Source organism: Euprymna scolopes, chromosome 28, assembly GCF_053919585.1.
Source record: "Euprymna scolopes isolate OS-2025 chromosome 28, ASM5391958v1, whole genome shotgun sequence".
Lineage (NCBI taxonomy): Eukaryota > Metazoa > Mollusca > Cephalopoda > Sepiida > Sepiolidae > Euprymna > Euprymna scolopes.
Genome location: NC_136509.1, coordinates 11,439,295 through 11,467,255, shown reverse-complemented (window position 1 = coordinate 11,467,255; position 27,961 = coordinate 11,439,295). Strand labels below are relative to the sequence as shown.

The 27,961-nt window shown below is 35.9% G+C and overlaps 3 protein-coding genes across 3 annotated transcripts in view; all 3 read left to right on the top strand.

Annotated features, from left to right (window-relative positions):
* Positions 1-12,220, top strand: part of LOC145249449 (uncharacterized) — a 64,658-nt gene extending 52,438 nt beyond the window's left edge. Inside the window, exons 10-12 of the mRNA XM_080111009.1 lie at positions 40-351; positions 4,897-5,170; positions 10,516-12,220. Coding sequence (XP_079967135.1) covers positions 40-351; positions 4,897-5,170; positions 10,516-11,148 — 1,219 coding nt within the window. The 3' untranslated portion in view covers positions 11,149-12,220. The remainder of the gene's footprint in view (positions 1-39; positions 352-4,896; positions 5,171-10,515) is intronic.
* Positions 12,221-19,492: 7,272 nt separating this feature from the next.
* LOC145249346 (uncharacterized) lies at positions 19,493-23,350 on the top strand. The gene has a single exon (XM_080110922.1). The coding sequence runs from the start codon at positions 19,493-19,495 to the stop codon at positions 23,348-23,350; it is 3,858 nt and encodes a 1,285-aa protein (XP_079967048.1).
* A 109-nt stretch (positions 23,351-23,459) lies between these two features.
* LOC145249345 (uncharacterized) lies at positions 23,460-27,707 on the top strand. Its single transcript, XM_080110921.1, has 2 exons — positions 23,460-24,841; positions 27,425-27,707. Exons 1-2 carry the CDS (start codon positions 23,460-23,462, stop codon positions 27,705-27,707), a joined length of 1,665 nt encoding a protein of 554 aa, XP_079967047.1.
* The last annotated feature ends 254 nt before the right edge of the window (positions 27,708-27,961 follow it).

Below are 27,961 nucleotides of genomic sequence, written 5' to 3'. Positions count from 1 at the left end.
TCTTTTTCTTTTTTGCTTATTCTGCCTTTCATTGTCCAGGCCAAATCGACCTCGGGGTAGGGGCGGTTCCAGTTCCCGAGCTCGCGGAAGCAGTAGTTCGCGCGCTCGTGGCCGTACAAACGCCCACCACCGTCGTCCCAAAGAATGGATGCGAGAATATTGGCGAATTAAAAAGCGTGAATCAAGAGCGAGGCAGGAGTATTGGTTGAAACGGATGGAAAATGAATTAGTAAATCAGTTGAACAGTGATGGCACTCCAAACATTGAGGCTGGTCGAAAAGAGAGCCAAGGGCCGGCCATCGATTCAGCCAATCTGCTTTTGGATATTTCCAATATGCCTTCATCAGATGGGTAAATTAATGTGACCTTCTTCACCTTATTCATTTTTATTTCTTTTCTTTTTTCCTTCTTTTTTTATTTTACTTCTACTTTTTGTTCATTTATTTTTTGTCCTTTCTCTTTTTTGCTTTTTTCCTTCTTTTCTTATTTTTTCTTTTCTTTTTCTCTTTTTTCATATTTTTCCTTTTTCTTATTTTCTGTTTTTCTGTTCTTTTTTTTTTCCCAGCCTTCAGCATTTCTTTTTTCTTTTTTTTTTCTACTTCCTTTTTCTTCTTTTTCTTTTCTTTTTCTCTTCAATTTTCTGTCTTTTGTCCTTATTTTATTTTTCTTCTTTTTCATTTTTCTTTTTGTCCTTTTTCTTTTTGTTTTTTTCTTTTTCTTATTTTCTGTTTTTCTTTTCTTATTTTCATTCTTCTCTTTTTTGCTCCATTTCTTTTTTCTTTTCTTTTTATCTTAGTTTCTTTTTTCTTCTTTTTCTTCCTATGATACTTTATAATCAGTACATGAAGATATAATTACAGAAATTCTTAGAAATCCATTTATATATACATATGAAGGGCATTCAATAAGTAATGTCCCTGACTCACTTTTCATAACATTAGAGCAACAAAACTTGTCACAGTTATGAGTCTTTCTTTACATAAGGACCATCTAAAATTATGCATTTCTCCCATTATTTAATGCAGCTTTGGAAACCGTTTTCGTAAAACACCCCAGGTTAGTCCTCCAACCATGACATGACTTCGGTAATCAAAGCTACTTCATCTGAGAATTGTTTTCCTTTCGAATAACATTTCTGATATCATGTGTGTTGTGGATCAGAGCATTGCCTTGGAGGAGGATACCTGATATTACTTCGTCTCTTGATTTTGATAGCTTCTTAATGTGGTCTTTTCAAATACAAAAACCAGATTACTGTGTGACACTCAACAGGCTCCATTTCACACCTGACTCAGTTCAAACACCTATAAATCAAAAACCATAGTTCAAAGCTGTAATTTGCCACATAACCCTTAGAGATATAAATCATTTCAAGAGCAAAATTTCAGAACTGGAAGTAGATTAGGAGCATTGCTTATTGAACACTTCTCATATACATATATCATATCAAACTCAGGGACATCAGGCAATTTTGAATTTAACCGATTATTTTATTCATTAGGGTAGATTGTTCTCATTCTGACAGCCATTAGCCATTAAAAATGTTAATTTATGTAATTCTTAGCTATTTTCGACAGTAGTAAAGATTGTACTTTTAAGCAAGGACTGTTACTTAGAACTAATTGTTAATCAACACTTTTAACCATTGCACCACAAGTTGATAATAACTAAGAATAACGTAAATTAACACTTCTGTGTAGTCATGGTTGATGGGATGGAAACAATCTATCTGCACGGATAAGTTGATGGGGTCAGTTCGAAGTTCATATCCGATAGTTTGAGGTAAAGGTTCCACCGTTTAAAAAGATGCATCTGAAGGTTGCATTATCTGTAGTGTTGTGAATATAATAACCAAGATGAGAATAGTAGACCAAATAATAAAAAAATTAATTTCTGGGACAACTCAATCCCGAGTTATTAAATAGTAATATACTAGCAGGGAGACCTGATGGTGCCCGGGATTGAATAATGATCAATGAAGGTTTCATACTTCCAATACTCTATTGTCATTGAAATCGGTGAAACTGCTTATTTTTCATTCAAATCGATTGATTGATTGCTCTAGCTGGGAATCCACTATGGTGCACTTGGAGGGAGCTTCATAGCAGTGACTTAGTCCCTAATACATTTAGTCTACATTGCACCGTATAGAACATGATGTTGATTTTATAAAATTGTTTTTATATATAATGGCTTGAATTAAAGTTTAAATTGCAAAAGTCAAATATCATGGTTCAATTGTGCACTAAACAGGAACGCTCATTACAGATGCTCTCCTGTCTTATCAAAGAATCTACTGTTGATTTTATATGCCGGGTCCGTCTGCTTGTGCAGTGATACAACATCTCTAATGCACTTGTGAAGTAAGATTGTATAAGGGTGTTAACTTTGGTCAAAATCGTACTGTTCCTTCCTTTATTGGATTCTTCAATCATCGATTTTTGATATTTATCAGAGGCATTCTGGTAAAAAAAAACTATCTAAGAACTGTTAGATACATAAAAATAAAATTTCACAAAAAATCGGCCAAACCGTTTCAGAGTCAATAGGGAACAAACTCTCTCTCTCTCTCACACATACACACACAAAGTGCCTTTTATATATAAGTAGAGATAGAGATAAATAATAACATAAATATTTACAAGCTCAATCCTATATATATATATATATATATATATATATATATATATATATATATATATATACATGAACATATATATCTATTTTTAAAGTAGTAATATATGAATATGAATTCAAATATTTATAAACTGAATTCTCTACTGAAAAAAATGCTCAATATTCAAGATGAAGCATTGACATATGAAGGGAATTAAATGATACAAAATTTATTGTTCTAAAACAAGGAATAAAAAAAGATTATTTCCTTATTCCATGGAGTTTCAAAAATAAATCTCTTTTTTTCTTCAGAGAAAATAACTAGCAAAATAAAAGTATAGAATTGCTAATTAGCATAAACATTGAAATCTTTGAAAATTGCAATGTTCAAATAGGTGATTTAAATTGTAGAACAATATTGAAAATGATTTCAATGAATCCAGTTATAGTCAAATTTAAGAATAATCTGATCAACGAAATTGGTTAATAATAAAATACAGTTAAAAAGTCTGTACTATTGATGTGAGAAGGACCACTGCTAACTAAGATTGGATTAATACCGTTATTCCTTATCTGGAATTCTTGACAATTCCAAGCCTTATTTCTATTGCAATTCTTTTTGGGATCATTTATCTATTACAAAAGTTGTTCTCGACTCAAGATCGTAAAAAGTAAGCAACATTGAGCCTGTTCAGAGTGCCAATAACACAACTTTGATATGCCGATTGATCAGAGATCAGCAAGAATCTAAGGTTCTTCTCCAGAATTTCCCCTGTATTAGAAACCAAAATAAAAAAAATCTGTATGATGTACATATGCATGAGGAAACAAAAATATCATATTCCAAAAATTACATAAGTTGATCAAGTAGATTTGTTTTTAAATAAGAAAATCAAATTTTATAAGTAATAAAAGAATGTTGCAATGTGTCAATTTACTGTACCATCTCCAGATGACATAATCAACAAGTGCTGACTCACTTGCACTCACTGATGCCCAACTACCCATGCGAGTGCCTACTGACGTCCGAATATCCATTCGAGTGCCCACTGACGTCCAGCTACCTGTTTCATTGCCCACTGACGTCTGGCCACCCATTCCAGTGCCCACTAACATCCAGCTACCCTCTCCAGTGCCCACTAACGTCTAGCTATCCTTTTCAGTGCCCACTGAGGTCCGGCTACCCGTTCCAGTGCCCACTGAGGTCCGGCTACCCGTTCCGGTGCCCACTGACGTCCGGCTACCCGTTTCAGTGCCCACTGACGTACGGCTACCTGTTTCAGTGCCCACTGATGTCTGGCTACCTGTTTCAGTTCCCACTGACGTCTGGCTACACATTTCAGTGCCCACTGACGTCTGGCTACACATTTCAGTGCCCACTGACGTCTGGCTACACATTTCAGTGCCCACTGACATCCAGCTATTCATTCCAGCATCCACTGACGTCCTGCTACCAGTTTCCAGTGACCATAACCCTAACCGTAACCCAAACCCAGCTACCTCTTTCCAGTAACTGATCCCGCTTACTCTGGTTGATCTTGACTATACCATCTCCATTACCTACAATTTACCATTTTCGATTCTCGGTAAATGAAACATGATATCCATCATCTTTAAAAATATATCAGTGTCTGTCATTCTTCTTTGCTATTGCCATTATCGTTTTGTCTTTGTGTCTACCTTGTTAGTTGTACGGTTGATTGGTACCTTCTCACTATCATAAACCCACTGCAACAAGAGGAACTGTCTTGTCCGCCATTTTGAAAACAATCTAAAGAAACAAAAGGAGATAACTAAAAACTATTCAGACTTGCGAGATTTATGTTGTAATGCCTACAAATTCCAATTAATCACTTAAAAATGATTTTCTTTACAAAGATAAAACCTCTTGATCATTTTACCTATTTTATTCCATCACGGACGTGCATCATACAGATTTTTCTTTATTTTTGTTTTTTAATTCTGGACAAGAATCAAATCTACCCCCCCCCTCCCAATTGTTCGGGCTGGATTTATCAGTTTCTACTCCTCTGCTTTTCTTGGCCTTCGGGACAAGATCAAAGTGTAGTATCTGTTCTTCAGATGCTGCACTTCTATTTCTTGTTCTCTTTCGTTGGAGGAGAAATCCTTCACGACTGAGACAATTTTTATTTTTGTACCTTTTCTCCACGTTAAAAAACGACCCTGGTGTCTAACTCTGTCCCGTGGAGAGGCATAGTAAATAGGTACAATGCCTACACGATGTTTCTCTTTTTATATATTGTTTCTTTTTTCTTGTAGCGGACCTGGTGAGAAAATGACACAGAATACTGTGAGTTCATCAAGTGCCGAATCCCAAGCTGCCTTACCTCAGACGATGCAGCAATCCCTTGAAACCCCGCCACCTTTGCATTTGTCTCCGCCATCAGCGGAAATGTTAACTCTACCTCCACCAGTATACAAGTTTGAATTGCAACAAAATTCGCCCAATTGGCTGACTACGCGATTCCGTCAAATGTGGAAGATGCGATTATATTGTAATGCCGCCATTAGTAATGGCTCCGTTAATATTATGGTAAATCATTTATTTTTTTTTTACAATGTTTCATCTATTTTTATATCATAGCTTGCATTATTTCCATCCAACACATCCTAGCATGTAAATGGAGATTAAACTGATGATGATGATGATGACAGGTAGGTACATTTATAACAGCAAAAGAATATTTATAATATATATAATTTCACTATTTACAATTGAAATAGTGAAGAAAGCAAGGCACATATATATATATATATATATATATATATATATATATTATAGCTGTTAAAAAGGAAGAATGAGTTTTTTTGTATCCATGGTAAAAAGCAGAAAACGCCTTAGAGACTAATCTTGTTTCCTTTCCATTGTATAATTATCATAATGATAGATTTATTTTAGACGTTCCCATTTTTTTTTTTGATAGTTTGATTTTATTTTAGTTCTTTCCCCATTTGAATTCATTTTCCGATACAAAAAAAATAAATCTCGATTAGGCTTTGAAAAGTGAGGGTGAAACCTGGTTGGCTGACTCTACCGCCTTATTTATTTTATTCCTCTTTTTTTCTTTTTTTTTCAACCTCCATAAAATGTTGTCCCTCTGCCCTTTTTACCATGGATACAAAAAACTCAGTGTTCCTTTTTTTTTTTTAACAGCTAAAATAAAGCTTTGTACCCCTAAAAAAAAAAAAAAAAAATGAAATATAGAAGTGTATATCTATATATATATAGTCACTTAAAAAATGTATATGGCGATTAAGCTACACTGAATATTCTGGGTTTCATCCACTTATGCACCTAGCACTTTTGAAGTAAATACTTAAAGTTTACGCATAAATCTATACTTTCGTATATTAATTTTATGTGAGTAAATTAAGTAATTATATATATATATATATATATATATATATATATATATATATATATATATATATATATAAAAGTGTGTGTGTGTGTCTGTGTACATTTTCCTATGCAATATCTCTGTCAATTTTAAGTCTACAGACTCGAAATTTGATATACAGGTTACTGAGATCTGGGAAAATCTATGTGATCGGTTATCGGCCAGAAATTTGGCTGTTAAGGGGTCAAAGTTCAACGATTTGACCTTTGAGAACTCTACCTAACTCCTCCGACAATTTTGAGTCTAAACACTTGAAATTTTACATAAAGGTTCGTTGGACATGGATCTAACTTAATAACTTGATTTGAGCCCAAAACAATAAATTTTAAGGGGTCATAATAGGGGTCAAAGTTAAAAAAATTAACTCTTTTTTTTTTTTTTTTTTTTTGCTCAGCATACACCTCCAAACACCTGGGCAACGCCAGGCACCCATGCTAGTATATATATATATATATATATATATGTATGTATGTATGTATGAAGTTGAGCCTTTTTTTCTATCTTACATTAATGCATTAATATTAAAAGCCTACTTTTTATGTCCCCCCCCCCCCGATTTATTGGAGAGGGACCTATGTTTTCAGTGGCGTCCATGCTTCCGTGCATTTGTTAGTCTTGATGATTGCCAGATAATCGTCCATTAATTTTTCCTGAAATTTTGCCACAAATTGTATTTCATTAAAAAGATGTGCGCAGTAAAAAAAAAAATTTTTTGCGAAAATTCCCATTGGAGCCCCAGGGGCTCAAAAGGTGAAAAAATTACATGGTTTTTTTTTCCCATAACTTTTGATCCAGCCATTAGATTTTTCTGAAACTTGGCCAAAAGTATGTATAATTTTGCAGGCAAATAGCAAAAGACCCTCTCATGTTGGCACAAAAAAATTATGTGCTGGAATGCTAAAAGATTCAAAATTTATATGGAGCAATTCTGGTTTCTGATTGGTTGATAGCAGAACATGATTCAATTTGATTTGTCTGTTCCTATCGGTAGCATTTATAAATAGAATATCCCAATTTTCAGGGGTCATATAAAATTCATATAAATATTCAGGGGTCATATAAATAGAATATCCCAATTTTCAGGGGTTATATAAAAAATATTGCAACATTATCCTCATAATTATATAAAAAATATTGCAACATTATCCCTTGTTCCTTTATATTTTTTTATCCTCTTATTTTACCATTTGTTTATCCTTTATTTTATTCATTTATATTTTTTTATATTCTGTCTTTTTATTATATTACTTATTTCTATTATTTTATAATTTATACTTTGTTTAAATTATACTAAGTTGTAATTCCGATACACCTTCTAATATATACGAACCTAGCATAAGTCCCCTATTTCAAGAAAAACCCTTCGACAGTTATAACCCATAACTACATATAATTAAATAAACATCCACTTTCAATCACTTCTACATTCTTCTCGATAGTATAGTTGCGCATAGGCACAAATATATTGAACCCACCATGGCATACATGATATATACCTACCTTCATGATATATATCTACCTGTATATATACCTACTTGCATGATATATACCTACCTTCATGATATATACCTACCTTCATGATATATATACCTACCTGTATTGCATAGATCACTGTAGTTAGTTCTCCCATTTTCCGTCCTCAACAGTTTCAACATATTACCATTCTCCTCTCACGCACAATCATTACGCTCCTAATGTAGCTATTAGCAAACATTGCATCCCTAATATGTTATCACGCATCTTCTCTCCTCTTCTGATGAGAAGCATTAGGCTTTGAAATACTGTGGTATATATCCTATACCCCTAATTGATGTATTATCCTTATTGAATAAATGAATAAATCTATATATACATTAATATATATTTTTATATTGTCCTTTTTTTTTTTTTTATTGATACTTTATATAAGCTCCAAAACAATTTGTTGAGCTTTGCATTATCCTGATATAAATTCACCTGTCATTCCATTTTTAAAAGATTGAATCGATTGATTGTTCAAGACAAGATTCAAGCAAGCAAGGTAGGACGGTTCACAAAGTTTTATAATTATATATATATGCTAACAGGCCACCCGACAATGCCTGGTCATAAAATACACTTAAATATGATAGTTTAATAAATGCAGATTTCATATTTATTATTATACTAGCGAGGGGGGGGGGTACCCGGCGTTGGCCAGGTGTTTGGAGGTGTATGTGTTAAAAAAAAAAGTTTTAGTACGAAGGTAGGATTGAACCCCCGAAGCCTTGACGCGGAGGTGGAAACAAAAGCCAACCACTTAACCATCTCGGCCATGAGTGAGAGAAATTGGTTGGCGTGTTAAGTTAAGGGTTATAAAGTGAGTCAAAGAGGTTTGATTGACAGATAGCCGCTTAATGAGGTCATCGCAGGAGCGTTACGATGACGTGGCAGTATTTTATTTATTGCAGAACAGCTTTTTGGGGTTTGTTTACTTTGTTTCAATGCGGGGCAGTTTTCACTTCCCCAAAATGATGGGGGGGGGGCAGCTCCCTATAAAAAGGGGATTGTCCAAATTGAATAGAAATTGTCTGATATAAGGAGTTCCCCCCACATTGATCAAAGCTGATTGCTTCTGGATGTTCCCCGGTGCGATTGCCGGGAACAATTCTTAGCTTTGAATTAGTTTCGGTTTTATACAAAAAAGCTGAACAAACACAAGATGGGCTGAAATAGCAAGAATTTTGTAAAAATCAACGTAAATAAATCTAGATGCAATGCGCGTTCCCAAATCGTAGATATTATTATCTAGGGGGTATATAAACACTTCTAAGCGATAGTAACGACTCCGAGACCGTCGGCGAAAAAAGCCTTTTTTGGACATACAAAAATGCACACGCCGCATTTGCCTTTTATATATATAGACTAGCGGGAGGTACCCGGCGTTGCCCGAGTGTTTCGAGGTGTGTGTGTGCTCGGGTGGGGGTGGGGTGTGTTAATCAAAACAAGAATAAGCGAAGTAAATATTTTTAAATATTAAAATGTTAAAACTTTAAAAAATCGAAAAAGATACCCAAAAAAACTAACGTAAGGCAAACGAACGATGTTAAATGTAAAAATGGGAAAAACAAAAAAAGAAAACACGAATGTGATGGAAAAAGAAAACAGAAAAACGAACATTAAAAGTTCTTTAAAAAATCTGAAAAATAAAAACAAAAAAAAAACACTGTTTCAATATTAAAATTTAAAAAATCGAAAAAAAAAAGAAAGACATCTCACACCACAATTTGAACCTAAAACCTTTAGATAATGAGGCCGCGCTCTAAACAACTGAGTTAAGACGACATTGACGAAATTGTGTCGGTTTTTTAATATTTAAAGTAAATCATGTTCCGACATCGTATGACGCATGTGTAGGAGCAAACTTGTCATGAGAGAACGGTTTTTGCTGACCCCTCCCTGTAGAAAACTGATGATTTTAGGGTGAAGAAATTAATGTTTTTGGCCAATTTTTCGATATTTGTCGGGCGAAGGTTGGAAGTTTAAAATTATACCAATCTCGTGAAAATCCGTGACCCATGTCGAAAGTTTTTGTGAGACATACAAACACACACACATACATACATACAAACAAGCATACATACACACATTTTCGCTTTTATATATATAGATTATATTGGACCCACTATATAGTGATGATTTAAGATGTAAAAAAAAAGATGCCTCATGCACCACCATCAAGAAGCAAAACGAAAACATTTAGCTTACAATTTACTTTTTCCTTTGATGTTAATATCTGAGCTATGAAGACATGTTTGCTGAAGGGTAAAAATTAAAACCTGAACCAATAGCTATTACGTTATGCATGCATATTTGTAATGCCGTCGTTTGACCTTCACCTGGCAAATTCCATTTTTTAATTTTCACACTTTTGCACCGATTTTTCCCTGGCTAAAATCCAAATATAATGTTTTGCATGAGTTCTAATACGAAAACCAAAAAAACTAATAGGGAATTAATTAAAATGAATGTTTAAAAGAATATGCAAATTAACAAGATCTTTTGCAGATGAATGCAATTCCACGCACCATATATAACAAAGTTGTATTTTCTTTTTAAATAAATAGAAAAAAGAGTTTTTGATATGAATATCAAGATACAAAAAAAAAACAAATTTATAGGAGTGTATATATATATATATATATATATATATATGTTAGCATGTGTATATGTCTGTCTATGTATAAATGCATGTTTCAGTGGCCGTCTAAGTTAGGGTGTCAAATGGAAGTCAAATGTGACTCCAGTTTACTGTTCCAATCCTGCCACCGGTGGTACATTATATATAGCTAGGCTGATGAGTCTTGGTTTAGGTGAATCAAATATGTACGCAGATATTAAGAAATATTTATTGTGTACATTAGTTTTCCGAGTTCAGAGTTCCCCCTTTTCATCCTATGTTTTGAAATTCCTCCTTTTTCCGAATCTAAGCTTTAGAATTTTTTACTTTTCTCTGCAGGTTCATCGAGATGTTTTGCTAGCTTCATGTACCAAACTCAGCGAGGAGACGAATGTGAATGTGTTACAGCACAACTTCCTACAGTTAACTTTTACCCAGAAGATTAAAGAAGAATCTCTCTGGTCCCTCTGCCATTTTATCTACGACGGATTTCTTATTCTGAATGCTGATATCGTCAACGATATCGATTACATTGGAGAGACTTTAGGTGTCCCCTACATTCAACATCTGGTGGCCCAGTATAAACAGTGTGCACTAAGTGACCCTTGCAGCAGAACAGAAAGGGACACATCGATTCGAATCAAGCAAGAATTCCCAGAATCAACTATAGAGGATCCAACTCTTTCGATAAAACCTTTTATCAAGATGGAAAACTTAGAGGCACCAGAAGGCTTGGCTGGTTTAATACAAACATCTCCATCCATAAATGCGGCTGTGCAGTTGTCTACAGTCATGACTGGAGTGATCAGCACTAAAGATCCTGATTATAGCAACGGATTGATGATTGTCGTCCAAGTGGATGCGGAATCTGACCAGATGACGCAACTCGCTCCATCGAATTCGTTGTCATTAGGCACAGAAAAAATAACATCTACAGAATGTCATCAACTGTTAAAGTACGAAAGCCTTTGATACTAATATTATTTCATTTAATCACATAAATTAATATACGGAGATATAATTTTATGCATAAATTTTTCAGTATTTACTTCAACAGTGCTCAATATATAGGTAGAGCTAGGTAGTAAGTTATGAAAATATATATGGCAATTAAGCTACACAGAATATTCTGCGTTTAATTCTTATGAGAATTCGTCAGGCTTAAGCATATATATTTTCATAACTTACTATTATATATTAGTGTTGAGACGATTAATCAGAATCGAGAATCAGAAAAATTGGAATCGATATCGGAATCAGAAAAAATTATGAGTATTTTCTTATACCAAAAACGATTCTTTTAATTGTATTTTTTATTTGATTTTGTTTAAAACAAAATCTTCCACTGCTAGTAGCAACAATTAAATATTTATAATTTTAAACTACCAGTAAAATGAAAATGTACAGATCATCTCCCCACAAGTATATTTTCATGCTTGAGAAAATATCTGCACATTTAACATCTGTTTTTACTGCGATCGGGAAAAATAGCAACTATGTAGTTGAATGTTAGGAGATTTATAAAGAATCGGAATCGGTAATTGTATCGGAATCAGGAAAAATATGGGAATCGTCCAACCACTATTAATTAAGTTCAAGTATATTGTTAACAAGAACTAAAAAGCAATATTTCTTCAAAAGTGCTCAATACGAATGTAGAGCTTTTATATGAATATAATTATATAAACATTGTAAGGAATCAAAAACAGAAGGGGTCGTTTGTTTTGTCGATGGCCTTCTGAGAAAAATTAATTTTTTGATTTTATGACTATGAAATTTGCTTAGAGTCCTGATGAAACATGAAAATGTTGAAACGTTGATTGATCCATGTACATTACAATGTTTATATAATTTTATTTATTTATATATATATATATATATATATATTTTGTGTACAGAAAGTTGTTAGTTGAGACAGGTCATTGGTACCGTCGGTTTCAAGCCCGATAATAAGGCCCGTTTAAGGTATCCTTATCAAGCTCTCTTCAGCCAATATTCGTCTATCTTATAACCGGAAGTATATATATATATATATATATATATATATATATATATATATATATATACTAGCATGGGTGCCCGGCGTTGCCCGGGTGTTTGGAGGTGTATGCTGAGCAAAAAAAAAATAAATAAATGTCAATTTTTTAACTTTGACCCCTATTATGACCCCTTAATATTTATTGTTTTGGGCTCAAATCAAGTTATTAAGTTAGATCCATGTCCAACGAACCTATATCTAAAATTTCAAGTGTGTAGACCAAAAATTGTCGGAGGAGTTAGGTAGAGTTCTCAAAGATCAAATTGTTGAACTTTGACCCCTTAACAGCCAAATTTCTGGCCGAAAACCAATCACATCGATTTTTCCAAATCTCAGTACCCTGTATATAAAATTTCGAGTCTGTAGACTAAAAATTGACAGAGTTATTGCATAGGGAAATGCACACACACACACACATTTATATATATACTAACATTTCAGCCCGGCGTTGCCCGGGTGTTTTGATGTGTATGTTGAGCAAAAAAAAAAAAAGTGGTAGTAGGAAGGCAGGCTCGAACCCGTACCGCAAAGGAGGAAAAGAAGGGTGTAAAACTTAACGTTTATGCTGTTATGACCACTGCCAAACCGGAAGCAACAGTTTTAAAAATTAAGGCTAGACAATCGAAAGGAGAGGATAACTTTCAAAAATATCGGCGAAAAAAGTGCCTCCCTCTGTAAAAAAGTGCCTAGTTGAAGGAGAAGATATTAATGTTTTTAGCCAATTTTTCGATATTTGTCATATGAAAGATCGCACTTTAAAACGATACTGATCTTGGTAAAATCCATCACCTCTATTGAAAGTTTAAGGCAGACATGCAAACAGACATACATACATACATTTATATATTGGTAACTGAAAATTTTCGACCCAAACTGATGAAAAAGCTTGCCCTATCTCTGAATACACTTTATGTAAAATTTCAAATATTTAGACCAGAAATTGTCTGAGTAATTTGGAAGAGACCGCAGAGGTCATTTTTTTTTTTTAACTTTGACCCCTATTATGACTCCTTAAAATTTATTGTTTTGGGCTCAAATCAAGTTATTAAGTTAGATCCATGTCCAAGGAACCTATATCTAAAATTTCAAGTGCATAGACCCAAAATTGTCAGAGGAGTTTGGTAGAGTTCTCAAAGGTCAAATCGTTGAACTTTGACCCCTTAATCGCCAAATTTCTGGTCAAAAACTGATCACATCAATTTTCCCAAATCTCAGTACCCTGTATGTCAAATTTCGAGTCTGTAGACTAAAAATTGACAGAGTTATTGCATAGGGCACACACACAGACACACACACAGACACGTTCACTTTTATATATATATATATATATATATATATAATGGTTGTATAGATTGGTTTCCTAGATGTAAATCCAATGACTTGCATGATTATTAAAGAGTGCTCAATGTAAGACAGAGCTGGTATATAGTTTGTTTATTATACAAACATTATTGGTTACATATTTGCATACATGTTTCAGTAGAATCCCAATTCAAGGATAACACCTCATCAGACCAAAAAAGGAGCAATCTACACACACACACACACGCTAAAATATTGCAGCATTAAGAATTTTTTTAAATTCAATTTATAACATTATATAATCAATTCTTAATGCTGCAATATTTTGAGTTATAAATTTATTATATTTTTTCTAGAATATCTTGCTTTTCCAGTATATTTTTTCTAGAATATCTTGCTTTTCCAGTTTTAACAACTAGTCCTTTATTTTTCCATGTTTAAGCTTAACTCTATTACTTTTCATGCTCGCCTTTTTCTATTGTAATCCATGTTTTTAATTTTATTCCTATATGAGCAGCTCATCATCGCTTAGAATATAAAGAAAAACCAAACAACAAAAAATCAAATCAATCTATGGATATTTCACCTCTCAGTGACACGGTTCAAAACTGGCTTCATTATGAGTCTATCTATCTCTCAATATTTTCATGGCAAGTGCATGACTTAGATTCAATCTATGGTTCCTCATTGCAAAACATTCACAACAAACACTCGTCTAGCTACAACCACTGTCAACAATTTCCCCCACTCTCTAACGGTGCCTAAAACTAAACGCATATTCCATGAACAAAGTTTCTTTTCTAAAACTGCAAACCTATGGAACTCTATACGGTAGTTCTACTTTGCAGTTGATTACAATATGGTCGTTTTCAAGTCTAATATAAACAAGGTCTTGTTTAGCTTTCAAATAATCAAATTCTACACAATTTCCACCACTACAGATCATTGCGGTGTCGTCTCACTCGTTAACTCTTTGAGTGGCTTTGATAAACGGTGATTCCCTTGTAAAAAAAAAGGAAAAAGTATTTGAAGACGTGTGTTATTTTTACTTTAGCACACATATTATTTCAAATTCAAATCAAATTTATTTGCAAAAAATAGTAATATGTATAAAAGACGTGTACAATCTTTAAAAAAATTTTTTTTTTCCTCACGTTCACCTCTAACACGACATATCGCCACTTGGACGTAAGGGGCTACTATTTGGGACCATGCCTAGGAAAGATTTACAAGATGTTGGTTTACGTTATATTTAAGCCTCTGCATATCAGTCAGGGAATTCCAAAGTCTAGCTGTTCGAGGGAAGAAACTATTAGAGTAGAAAGCTTTCCGCAATTTAGGGACCTTAACAGTGAAGGGATGAGATTTTGTTGCTAAAAGGTAGATACTTGGGGAAGATGCACCTAGATGTGGCAACAATACTCTGTATCGTGGCCATTACTCGAACAGTGTTCATTACAGTTTAAACCTCTCTCAGACCTCCACACTGCCCGGCACCATTAAAAAGAAACAAACAAAAATAAATCTGCTTTTCTTTCTTTTTTAACACAAGTCATTTATTACCGTTTTTCTTTCACCTAGTCTTGACACCAGCTTAATAGTCTCTCGTTTCTGCTCCATTACATGTCGGCTGTAGACAGCCATTTCTTATATGTCCGTCTTTTTCAACTGCAATCTTTCTTCCCCCTCATCTCGACGCCAGCTTAAAGTCTCTCATTGCCACCTGTCCATTTCACCTAATGCACGTTTCTCTTTCTACCGACCACATGCTGGCCACAGCCAGCCCATTCTTGCCTTACATCCATCTCCTTCAGCGCCAACTTTGTTTCTCTCTGACCATGCGGTGTCCTTTTGTTCTTTTTCTTCAGACGCAAGCCTGAACATACTTACCAATTTGTATATGCATTCAAACGCTTGCCATCTATCGGTGGCTCCGTGGCTGACAACACGGACTGAAAACCTGCATGTACTAAGTTCGAAACCCATAGTGTCTAATCTCCTGGAAATAAAATAAGGTCCAAGGATTGATCCCTGAAGCATACTCACATTAATATCTTGTTGTTTGGACATATGACCATTGAGAACAACCTGATTTTTCCAAGATGACTTTAAAAAGCTCAACCACTAATAGTTATGACTAATGATACATTACATGAAAGTACTTCATTCAAACTCCTCTGTTTAACGTTCACAGGGAACATGAGTTGAAACAGAAACATCAAGCGTATTGCCCAGGTTGCTGCAAAAAAAATGGGCTCTCTCTCTCTCTACCGTGCTAGAAAGTTACTTACATCTGAGAGTATACTGTACCTCTACAAGGCCACCATTCGCTCATGTATGGAGTATTGTTGTCACAGTTGGGCTGTTGTATCTGCTACCAGTCTCTCTCTCTTAGACAAGGTTCAGCCTAATAGGTCTCACACTGTCAGCTAGGCTTCAACCTCTGTCCCATCAACGAAGTGTTGCATCCCTCTGCCTGTTTCACAAGTATTTTAATTGGTAGATGTTCCAACAAACTACAAGCCTTTGTACCCTCTCTACATAGATACCCTCAACAAACCCGACATGCAGCAAAATCCCACCCCTACACGGTAGAGATCTCCAGATGTCAGAAAACCTTCCACTCTAATAGTTTCTTCCCTTTTGCTGCTTGTCGAGTTTGTCGGGGGTATTTACGTCGAGTGGGTACAAGGGCTTGTAGTTCATTGGAGCACCTACCATGCTACTTATGGTTGATAGAGCAAGCGCATGCTACCCGCGTAAAGTAGATAAAGGTTTGAAATTTTGTTCAAATTCCTGAGTTCAACAGAAACATTCCCAAGTTCAACAAGATACACCTGAAGAAGGTTTGACGTTGCATCGACCGAAACGTTATGAAAATGACACTCAAGATGAGAACATTAGTCTGAAGAATCCAAATAATACAAGAAGTGTTGGTATTTTGAGATAATTTAAAATTATTTCAAAAATCTTGCTAAAGAAAGAATAGATATTTTTTTTTTTTTTTAAATCACTTTTTATTTGTTTATGGAAATTATTCCAGACAAGGCATGAAGCCAATTGATATAAGGAAAAAAACAAACAATTTTTAAAGATAGTACTTCACGGTCAAAAACTAACCAATGATAAATGTTAGATGGATAGATTCTTCCCTCTTTATCAGGTGTGTTGAACTAACCCTAACCCTAACCCTTACCCACATGCATAACTTTTTTTATGCAAATCGCTCCAGGCAATGCATGAATCCACTTGATGTAAAGAGTTTAAAAAAAAAAAAAGAAATACTATTTTAAGATCAAAAACTAGCCAACATTAAATGTTAGATAGATAGTTTCTGACTCAGAAAACAGAAAATTCTTCCCCCTTTGTCAGAAACATTGCTCATGGAATATGAGGACTAAAGGACAAAATAATGGAAACGAGAGTGCATGGCTATCGAAAGATCAATTTTCTACTATTTATGTAAAAGTTCCTAAACTTGCTGTAAATAAAAATTGTATATATTTTTTGTACTTATTTCGTTTGTGATTTATTTCATTATTGTGCATCCATTCTTGGCTAACATTCACAGGTGACATGAATGAGAACAAATACATAGACGGTACTGCCAAGTTTGCTACAAAGAAAGTGGGATCCCTCTACCATACTAGAAAACTTCTTACACCTGACAATATCCTATCTCTTTACAAAGCTACTATCTGTCCACGCATGGCGTATTGTTGTCACATCTGGGCTAGTGCACCAACTGCTAGTGTCTCCCTCCAAGGGTCCCAAAAAAGTATCTCTAATCTAATAGATCCAACACTGTCTGTGGCGACTGAATTGCAAAATGATTCTGACATACGCTAAAAAGCAAATGGCTCCAATAGCTTACCCTCTTTCTTTTCCGCTTCGTTTGGATTCGCTTTTTTTGTCACTTCCATAAGCAGATAAGTTTTTCGCAAGAATATGCTATCTCAAAGTATTTTCAACTAATGAAAATTGATTCAAACCTCATAAACTAACACATATATGTGAAAATAATAAGCTGACGTGGAATTAGAGACTACTATAAAACCAGAAAAAAAAAGATAGAGAGATTTCATCAGACACATCAAACAGGAACCAAGAACATAAGTTCAGTGTCCCCTGCCCCACCCTATGCTTTTGATCAGGAGAGGCAAGTCATTTTTGGAAGAGAAAGTATGTAACAGAGTGTGTATGAGTGCATGTGAAAATATCAGCAGCAGCTGAAGGATAGCTTGCTAGCAGAGCTATTAGGATACTTGTGCAGAATTTGAATCAGATGTAACTCACCATCCACTTGGCTTTTCTTGGAATATGACGTCATGCGCTCGGGTTTGACTAATCTAATAGAAGACGCTGATCAGCCAATCAATACATGGCAAAGTAGCAGACAAACTTTTAGGAAAAATATCGGAATAAAAAAATATCAATACATTAAGTAAACAACGCACCCTCAAACGGCTTTTCCTAACAACTTTATACAAGATGAATATCTCCACTTTGGATCAACAGTTGCAGATGCTAGAAGATGTCGTTTCATATTGCCAAACAAAACGATTTATCGCTGCAAAGAAAAATTTTACATAGATGACATGCAGAGGTGCATCATCGCCAAAAAACAATCTATTAAGGATGGATGTGGTTGGAGGTGTATCAGGATGAAATGCAGAACCAGTGTGGAAATTATCTTCCACCATCTTTCTTTCCCTTTTCTTTCTCCTGTTTCGGTTCTTCCTTCCTTTCTTCTTAACCCCTTTCCTACCCCCTTCCCTAGCTTCCCCCCTTTTTTTATGTCACCTGACTCCCTTATGCCCGTTGATTGGATGAGACGTTTTCGCGCTAAATTGACGCACGTGTGTGATATTTTGAGTTAAAGTGGGCAGTTGTGAACAAGGCTTCGAGGAGACCAGCAGAACTGTCCTGTCAGTCTCGGATAAAAAGGGACGCCTGGAATTTACTAAGGCGTTGAACAACTCTGTCTTGACGAGACATTAAAGTCGTTGAAAAGAAGAACCTAGTTTTCTAAGACACTTGAAAACTAATACTATTATCGAGAAAAGATAATAGAAGTTTTGAACAGAAGAACCTAGTTTTCTAAGACACTTGAAAACTAATACTATTATCGAGAAAAGATAATAGAAGTTTTGAACAGAAAATTCGCCGCAGGGAAGTTTTCGAAGATACCTGAAAACACCAGAATATTCAGCCTCAAGAAATTTCTACCTTGCTGAAAGGACTACGAAAAACGAATTTCCAGGAAAAGGAAAGAAAAGGGGAACTTTAAAACAACACAAACTCAAAAAATAAAACCCACAAGGAAACAAACTTTCTAAATGTTCCTTTCGTAAAAGGGCGCCCAGAAGCTTCCAGTAAGTGCTCCCCTCCTTTTTTCCCCCTTCTTCCTCCTTCTCTATCTCTCCTTCCTTCTATTTCCCTTCACTCTCTCTCCCCCGTTTTGGTTACTACTACAAGACTCTTGTAAGCCAGATGGACATTTTTGGCAGCCCATAGAGGTCACAAACCTTTCGTTTAGATATCTTTGTTAATAAATTCTATTTCTCCTATTTTTCTCTTTTTGTTTGTAATTTTTTCCTTCAGTTTCAGAGTTAGTAGTAACGATTAATTGTTTAAGAAGAATTAACTTCCACGGGAAAAAGTGGATAATAAAATTGCTTCACTCTGCCAAAAATAGGTACTCATAGAGTTAATAACTCTGCCAGTTTAGTAAGCTACTCTCTGCTAAACTGGTCTGGGCTTATTGATGACCGGCTGCTGTCCATCACATAGATAGTACCCCCCTCCCTCCTTCCTTCTTCTTTGTTTCTGCGTCGGCCATTTTGGCTTCTTGTTCCTTTTTTTTTACAGGCATTTTTGGCGCCAAGAAGCGTTGTTGGTGGCGCGCGCCAAAAGGGTAGTGGTTTAGCATTTAGCCGTTGATAGGTTAGAAGGGGCGGGGTTTAGTATTCTAAAATGACTACCTCTCCCACTACCTCAATGTTATTTGAAAAAAGAAAGATTATTAGAGATAAAATCTTAACTGTATTTGAGTTTTTAGACTCATTAGATGAAATAAATGAAATAGGTTATACGTTATATAAAAAGCAGATAGATGATTACATTGCTTCAGTGGATTTATTAGACGAGCAAATTATTAATGCCTATTTAATTGAGGGAACAGAAGATGAGGAGATTAAGGCATTTAATAGTGATTGCGCTCTTCATCGAGTGAAGGTTTTGGAAAAATTGTCTAGACTCAAGCCTTCGGTAGAAGTAAGGGATAGTGCAAATCACAAAGTCTCTCTTATTAAGGAAAAACGTCTGGGGATGACGCCCAAAATTGAATGTCCCAAGTTTAGTGAAAAGGATTTAGAAAACGATATATTAGCCTTCCTTAATTTTCAGCGGGAATTCGAAAATAGCGTAGTGGACTTAGAAAATGACGCCCTGAGGTTAGTTGTGTTGAAAAACCATTTGTCTGGCTACGCCTTTCAACTGGTGCGGCACCTCTCTATATCTGAGGAAAACTATCGCATAGCCACCGACATTCTCGCGTCGGAATTTCTAGATAAGGACAACATTGTGGATTCTGTTTTTTCCCATATATTGGGTATAGAGAAGTTAAGCAACAACTTAGTAGCAAAGAAGTTCTTGAATTCTGTTAAGGCTCAGGTTCACGAATTAAATAGTTCCTTCAGTTTAAATTTCTTGGAGATGAACTCTCCCGGAAACAAGTTATTAAGTCATATTGTTTTTAGTAAGCTGCCCACTCTTTTTAGGTCTGAGTTGATTCATAAAATAGGAAATAATTACCCTACCCTGGAAGACATACTAGACCACAGTTCGGAAATATTTCGAACGATTGAGTTTTGTAAAAATAAGGAAACATATCCTCGGAAGGTGGCTAGTATACCTAAGAAAACATTTTCCCCTAGGTTCATGGGCTCTCCAGATGCTAAAAAACCTTCCACACTGGAAAATTTTCATATCCAGTCTACTAAGATTGGATTTAAGTGTAATTTTTGTAGAACCAATGACCATAACGGTAATTCCTGCAAGTTTTTTCCTTCTTATGCTGCCCGGTTGAGGAGGTGTAAGGAGATTGACTTATGTAGCAAGTGCTCGAGCCCTTCTCATGCAGAAGAGTCATGTATTTGCAAGGGTAAGGAGTATGGAATGTGCTGGCTATGTAATAAGAAGGGTCACTGTAGAGTGCTGTGTCCTTCTGTTGGGGGTGAATCTACTGCTTCTAATGCTTGTTGGCACTTGAATAGCTCTTCGTTACTGCCTGTTGTTGAGGTTGCCGTCGACAATGGATCTGGTGAAAGTGTATCTTTCAACTGCCTTATCGACACTGGTAGTGAGCGATCCTATTTGTCTGGAAAAATGTTGGATGCCTTTTCTGATATTAATACTCCCATGAGAGATCGTAAGTTTCTGATTAAGACCTTTTTGGGAAAAGAAGTTAAACACTTGAAGGAAGTTAATCTTCAAGTGAGGTTTCCAAATTCGTGCCATTCTGTGTTGTTCTTGGTGGATGATGATATGGACCTTTCTTTTCGTGTTCACGGATTGAATTCTGTGGTAGAAGACCTTAAGAAACATCAGGTCAAATTGGCTGCTAATTTCTCGGAGTTGAGAGATGACACTTTGCCTGTATATGGCTTTCTGGGTGTGGACATGCTTAGGTTTTTGGGACCTATGAATTTAAAGGAGTTTAGAGAGGGCCTTGTGTGGGAATTTCCCCAAGGAATGGTTTTGTTTGGTGATCTGGCGGATTTTGGGTCTCCTCCTCCCAAAGACCTGGAAAAGGGGTTGGAATTGAATTATGCTCAAGTCGTCAAGGAACACTCTGTGTGCGACCTCACTCATGTATATTTTGCGTTGAACCCCAAGTCTGTGTATACTGATCCGTTCAGTTGTTTTGAGGAGTCTTCTGTTGAGAGGACTGTGGAAAAAATGTTTAGTTTGGAAACCATAGGTATTGTTGAGGAGGAATTCAGTGATTTCGATAAGAATATGATTGAGTCCTTTCGCTCCTCCATTCGCTTCATAGATAACTCTTACTATGTCAGTTTGCCTTGGAATGAAGAAAAATTAAAATCGGTGCCTGCTAATCATCAGGTGTCTTTGTCAGTTTTGAATCGCGTATCGAAGAAGCTGACGGAACAGGGGTTGTACGAGGATTATTGTCAGGTCTTCTTAGATCAAGAAAAGGAAGGAATAATTGAAAGGATTGTGGTTACTCCTTCCGATTTTAACAAATATGTATGGATTCCTCATCGACCGATGATAAAACAGGATTTACAGTGCACGACCAAGATTAGACCGGTCTTCAATTGTTCTTTGAGAACCGGTGGGAAACCTTCTTTAAATGACTGCGCTTATTCTGGTGTCAATATGTGCACTGACATGCTGGATTTGCTTTTGCGGTTTCGGATGAACCAGTATGTTCTACTGGCCGATATTCGGAAGGCCTTTTTAATGATTCGTTTGAATGACGAATGTGACAAAAATAGATTCTGCTTCTTTTTAAGATTGGGTGATGAGTTGATCTGCTTTAGATACAACACTCTTATATTTGGCTTTGTATCCAGTCCTTTCATACTGAGCTACATGGTTCGATATCATGTGGAGAAATACCCTCCTGGTCCTTGCAGGGAGATGTTTTTGGGCCACTTCTATGTGGACAATCTGGTGAAAACTCATAATTCTGCTGAAGTTCTGATGCAGCTGTACTTGGAAGCTGTTTCTGTCATGGGGGAAGGTGGATTTTCCTTGAGGAATTGCTGTAGCAACAATGAAGTGCTTGCTAAGCGAATGTTGCAGGATAACAGTCTCTCCTCCCACGGTTCTGACACTGAGAAGGTATTGGGCTATTTGTATAACCCCTCCTCTGACAAAATGCGAGTAAGTTCTTGCATTGAAGGAAGATCAGTATCCTCTAAGAGGAATATTTTGTCTGTAAATTCCTCTGTATTTGACCCCCTTGGCTTAATGCTCCCTGTTACTATTAAAGGTAGGATCCTTCTTAGTAAATTGTGGAAGTTGAAAGTATCCTGGGACCAGCCGGTCCCACCCGACATTATGGTTGACTGGGAGAGGTTGTATAAGGATCTGGTACGTATCGGGGAGCTTGAATTCGACCGTTACTCCGTGGCTTCCGATTCTTCAGCCACGTTGATAGTGTTTTGTGATGCCTCGAACCTGGCCTATGGAATCGCGGTATATTTACATCAGCATGGAGAAGCCAGACTGATATTCGCTAAGGCCAGGGTTGTTCCCTCTGTTAAGAGAACCTTACCCACCTTGGAGTTGTTAGCGGTATATTTATGCATGAAGCACATTTCTGTTCTGGTGAAAATACTCCCTTTGGAAGTGCTCAGTTCTGTGATTATCGCTGTAGATGCACAGGTAGTACTGTCCTGGGTCTTATCTGACAATATCCATACGAAATGTCAATTCACTCGTAACCGGTTAAAGGATGTAAAAGCGATGGTAAAAAATCTTAGTGATAAAGGTTTGACAGTGAAGTTTAAGTATGTGAAGACTGATGACAATCCTGCTGACTTTGTCACGAGGGGTATGTCCCTGAACAAATTTAAAATGATTTTTACTCGTTGGTTATTCGGGCCTGAATGGTTGAGAGGAGATAACTTGATCTGGCCTAGTTATGACCTAAATTGTCTTAATCCGGCTAGCCAGATGTTGATCAGTACAGTTACTGGTTGTGAACCTGTCATTCAGGGCAGTTATATAATTGAAGTAGAGAGATTTTCTTCGCTGAAGAAGCTCATTGGAGTTTTGATTGCTGTATTCCGATTTATATAAAAAATGAGAGGTATTGTTCTCGACTCTAGTATTAAGGCGAGATTGTACTTGCTCAGAATGACACAAGGACTGTTCCTTTCTAAGGAAAAGGATTATTTGTCTAAGTCTGATGGCGGTGAAGCCCCCCCCTTTGGTTTCTAAATTTAATTTATTTTTGGATGATGAAGGATTGATTCGATCACGAGGTAGAATTGGTAAATCTACTTATTTTTCTGATGCAGTCCTTCATCCTATTCTGCTTCCCAAGTCTTGTCATGTTACAAGTTTGATAATCATGGATTGTCATTTGAAGTGTAAGCATCTGGGAATTGCTGCTACGCTTAGCAAATTCAGAATGTTGGGATTTTGGATACCCAAAGCTAGACAAGCTATTAAAACGGTGATATCTTGTTGTGTCATTTGCAAAAAATATAACACTCTTTCCTTTAAATATCCCAAGGTTACAAATTTGCCTAAGCATCGGGTTAATTTAGTTAAGCCGTTCTTGCACACCGGGATCGATTTTACTGGCCATTTGTGGGTGCATGAAGGTGATGAAACTAAAAAGATGTATATTTTAATCTTCACCTGTTTTAGTGTGCGAGCTATACACTTGGAACTGTTGCCTGATATGACCACTCAGTCTGTGGTTTTGGCATTTTTGAGATTTTTCAATTTTTATGGGGTCCCTTCTCACATTTATTCGGATAATGCAAAGTCCTTTGTGGCGGGTTGTGACCTTGTTAAACAGGTTTATTTGTCTGACGAATTTAGAGGGACAGTTGATGCCCATCTTATCAAACACCAAACGATACCTTTATATTCTGCTTGGTACGGTGCTGTGTGGGAAAGATTAATTCGAGTTGTAAAAGGTTGTCTTTTCAAGGTTATAGGACGTAGGAAGTTAAGTTATTTTCAACTTTTGACGGTTCTGTCAGATGTGCAAGGATCTGTTAACGATCGGCCCTTGACCTATCGTTGCTCTGATGACTCTGGCTTGGAGGTGATTACTCCTAATGCCTTTGTGCATCCCTTCCATAAAAACTCTGTGTTTTTGTCCTTAGAAGAAGATTGTTTCCTGAATAACCCCCCTAGTAAAGAAGATCTTATTGAGAGTCTGGGATGTAGAGATGAATTCTTGAATCGTTTTAAAAGGCTATGGTATGAACAATATCTCTTGGGTCTGAGGGAGTTGTCGCAGGATCTTTACCAATCTGATTTTGAAAATATGATTAAGCTGGGTGATGTCGTTTTGATAAAAAACCCTATGAAGCCTCGTCCTTACTGGTCCTTGGGAAGGGTGGTTAATCTAACTTCTGGGTCGGATAGCTTAGTTCGGTCAGCTTTAATCAGAAGGAGTGATGGCAGCACTCAGGAACATTCCTTAAGGAACTTGTGTCCTTTAGAACTTTCCATAACCCACTTTCACCAAGCTTCTAACGATGGAGAGGGCAATTCTCTGAGCTCGGGGACTAGTCGGGACAGGGAAAACTTTCAGTCTAGGCCTGTAAGGTCTGTTAAATCTTTAAATGAAAGAAATCCAGAATACGTTTGGTATTAGATTGTTGTTTGAGGATTTTTTCTTTTTGTCTTTTTTCTTTTTAGGGAGAGTGTGGAAATTATCTTCCACCATCTTTCTTTCCCTTTTCTTTCTCCTGTTTCGGTTCTTCCTTCCTTTCTTCTTAACCCCTTTCCTACCCCCTTCCCTAGCTTCCCCCTTTTTTTATGTCACCTGACTCCCTTATGCCCGTTGATTGGATGAGACGTTTTCGCGCTAAATTGACGCACGTGTGTGATATTTTGAGTTAAAGTGGGCAGTTGTGAACAAGGCTTCGAGGAGACCAGCAGAACTGTCCTGTCGGTCTCGGATAAAAAGGGACGCCTGGAATTTACTAAGGCGTTGAACAACTCTGTCTTGACGAGACATTAAAGTCGTTGAAAAGAAGAATCTAGTTTTCTAAGACACTTGAAAACTAATACTATTATCGAGAAAAGATAATAGAAGTTTTGAACAGAAGAACCTAGTTTTCTAAGACACTTGAAAACTAATACTATTATCGAGAAAAGATAATAGAAGTTTTGAACAGAAGAACCTAGTTTTCTAAGACACTTGAAAACTAATACTATTATCGAGAAAAGATAATAGAAGTTTTGAACAGAAAATTCGCCGCAGGGAAGTTTTCGAAGATACCTGAAAACACCAGAATATTCAGCCTCAAGAAATTTCTACCTTGCTGAAAGGACTACGAAAAACGAATTTCCAGGAAAAGGAAAGAAAAGGGGAACTTTAAAACAACACAAACTCAAAAAATAAAACCCACAAGGAAACAAACTTTCTAAATGTTCCTTTCGTAAAAGGGCGCCCAGAAGCTTCCAGTAAGTGCTCCCCTCCTTTTTTCCCCCCTTCTTCCTCCTTCTCTATCTCTCCTTCCTTCTATTTCCCTTCACTCTCTCTCCCCCGTTTTGGTTACTACTACAAGACTCTTGTAAGCCAGATGGACATTTTTGGCAGCCCATAGAGGTCACAAACCTTTCGTTTAGATATCTTTGTTAATAAATTCTATTTCTCCTATTTTTCTCTTTTTGTTTGTAATTTTTTCCTTCAGTTTCAGAGATAGTAGTAACGATTAATTGTTTAAGAAGAATTAACTTCCACGGGAAAAAGTGGATAATAAAATTGCTTCACCAGCTGGTTGGTTGGTTGTTTTGTTTTACGGCATAATCAACCCTTTTCAGGTTATTTAATGCCGAATCTGGTGATTTTGAAGAACGATTTTTTAATATAGTATATTTGTTTTTTAAGTACAGTATATTTGTTTTTTAAGTCGTATTCTATTTAACACATAGTTGGGACTCTAACAGGTACTACCACTCCGGGTCAGAGTGGACCTGGGAGCAATGGCAATTAAAGGGTGGCTCCACACTCCCTAAGGCCTGCAGGCTGGGGCCTCACCTTCGGATATAGTTTAAGGTCATATCCCGGACCGGAACCAGCTGGGAACTTTTCAAGTTATCTTTTTGAGTTTATGTGGAGACAGACTAATCCTTTTGTCTTCATCTTAAACTACCCGGTCGGCAAAATTCTTCCACATCCACTGTCTGTTCCTACCTTATTCTGACATTGTCTGATGAGACCGTAGAAAAGTCTATCTTATACTAAGGGAATATCCCGACTGTCTTTATTTAATTTAAAAAAAAAAAAAAAAATGTTGCCCAGCCCCACCCCAGAGGAAAAAAGTTATTCATGAAAAGAAGAAAAAAAAATAACAAAGAATATTTATTTACATTAGTTACAAAAATAAAGAAAAAAATGCAAAAAAAAAAAAAATACAGGAAAACATTAAAAATAGTACCCTTGTTTTTAACTTTTGTTACAAAAAAATATGAAAAACACAAAAAAATTTGTTTTGACAAAAAAAAGTTGTTGAAAAAAGAAAATACAACTTGTTTCATTTTTTTACTTAAAATTATTACAATAATAAAACAGAAATTGTTACGGTCGGCTGTTATTTCTTTTTTAATTTTTGTTATATTTTTTTCTGGTGATTTTATTATATTTAAACGTTTTCTTCAGTATTTATCCTTGAATAGCATTGTTACGCTTTGATAATTAATTGGATATCCAAAGTTAGAAAATACAGAAAAAATTGATTTATCAGAAGCATATTTGCAAGTCAAAGTCCAGGAAGATTGTTCAAAATACCTGACGATAAATACCCATAAAGGATTATTTGCCCTAAAATGGTTGGCTTTTGGTTTGAAAGTAGTCCCAAATTTATTCAAACAAATTATGGATACCATGTTAGCAGGCTTAGATTTTGCAATGGCTTACTTAGATGACATTCTTGCTTCTAATAAGAAGCAAGAATGTTGAAGAACATAAAATCCATATTCGAGAGAATAGCAAACTACGGATTTAAAATGGCTCTTGAAAAATGTCAATTTGGTATGGACAAAATGTAGGACAAATAATTAATTGGAAAGGACAGAAGCAATTAGAGACATGCCTAGACCGGACAATGTAGTGAAATTATAGTCATTTGGGGGTCTAGCAAACTACTATAATCCTTATATCCAAAATATACATGAATTAAGAGCCCCGTTGAATGAATTTTTGAAGAATAAAAAATGGCACCAGACAAAAGAATGTGACGAAGCATTCCAAAAAATAAAAACGGGTTTGTTATCAGATCTAGCTTTGGCACATTATGATCCGAAGAAGGAGTTAATTGTAGCAGCAGATGTGAGCGAATACAGGTTAGGAGTTGTGCTTCTACACAGATTAGAAGATGGGTCCACTAAACAAATCGGCCACGCCTCAAAGAAAGAAATTACAGTCAGATTGAGAAAGAAGGCCTGGCAATTGTGTATGCTATGAAAAAATTTCATAGATTCATCCATGGAAGATCATTTATCTTGCAAACAGGCCATAAAACATTACTGTCGAGATTTGGTTCAGAAAAAGGTGTTTCCTACCCATACCGCGAACAGATTGCAGTGATGGAGCATTTTTTTTTTCTCAACTACAATTTTATACCACAACACTTACCATCTAACAAAATTGCACATGCAGGTGATCTGTCCAGATTGATTCCAAGTAAAATAGAATTGCTCAAAGAAACGGTTATAGCA

Coding starts and splice junctions, on each gene's coding strand:
- LOC145249346 (XM_080110922.1), top strand. CDS start 19,493: ATGACTACCTCTCCCACTACCTCAATGTTATTTGAAAAAAGAAAGATT.
- LOC145249345 (XM_080110921.1), top strand. CDS start 23,460: ATGGCGGTGAAGCCCCCCCCTTTGGTTTCTAAATTTAATTTATTTTTG. Junction 24,842..27,424: donor TTTCAGTCTAGGCCTGTAAG/GTCTGTTAAATC, acceptor ACATGAATTAAG/AGCCCCGTTGAATGAATTTT.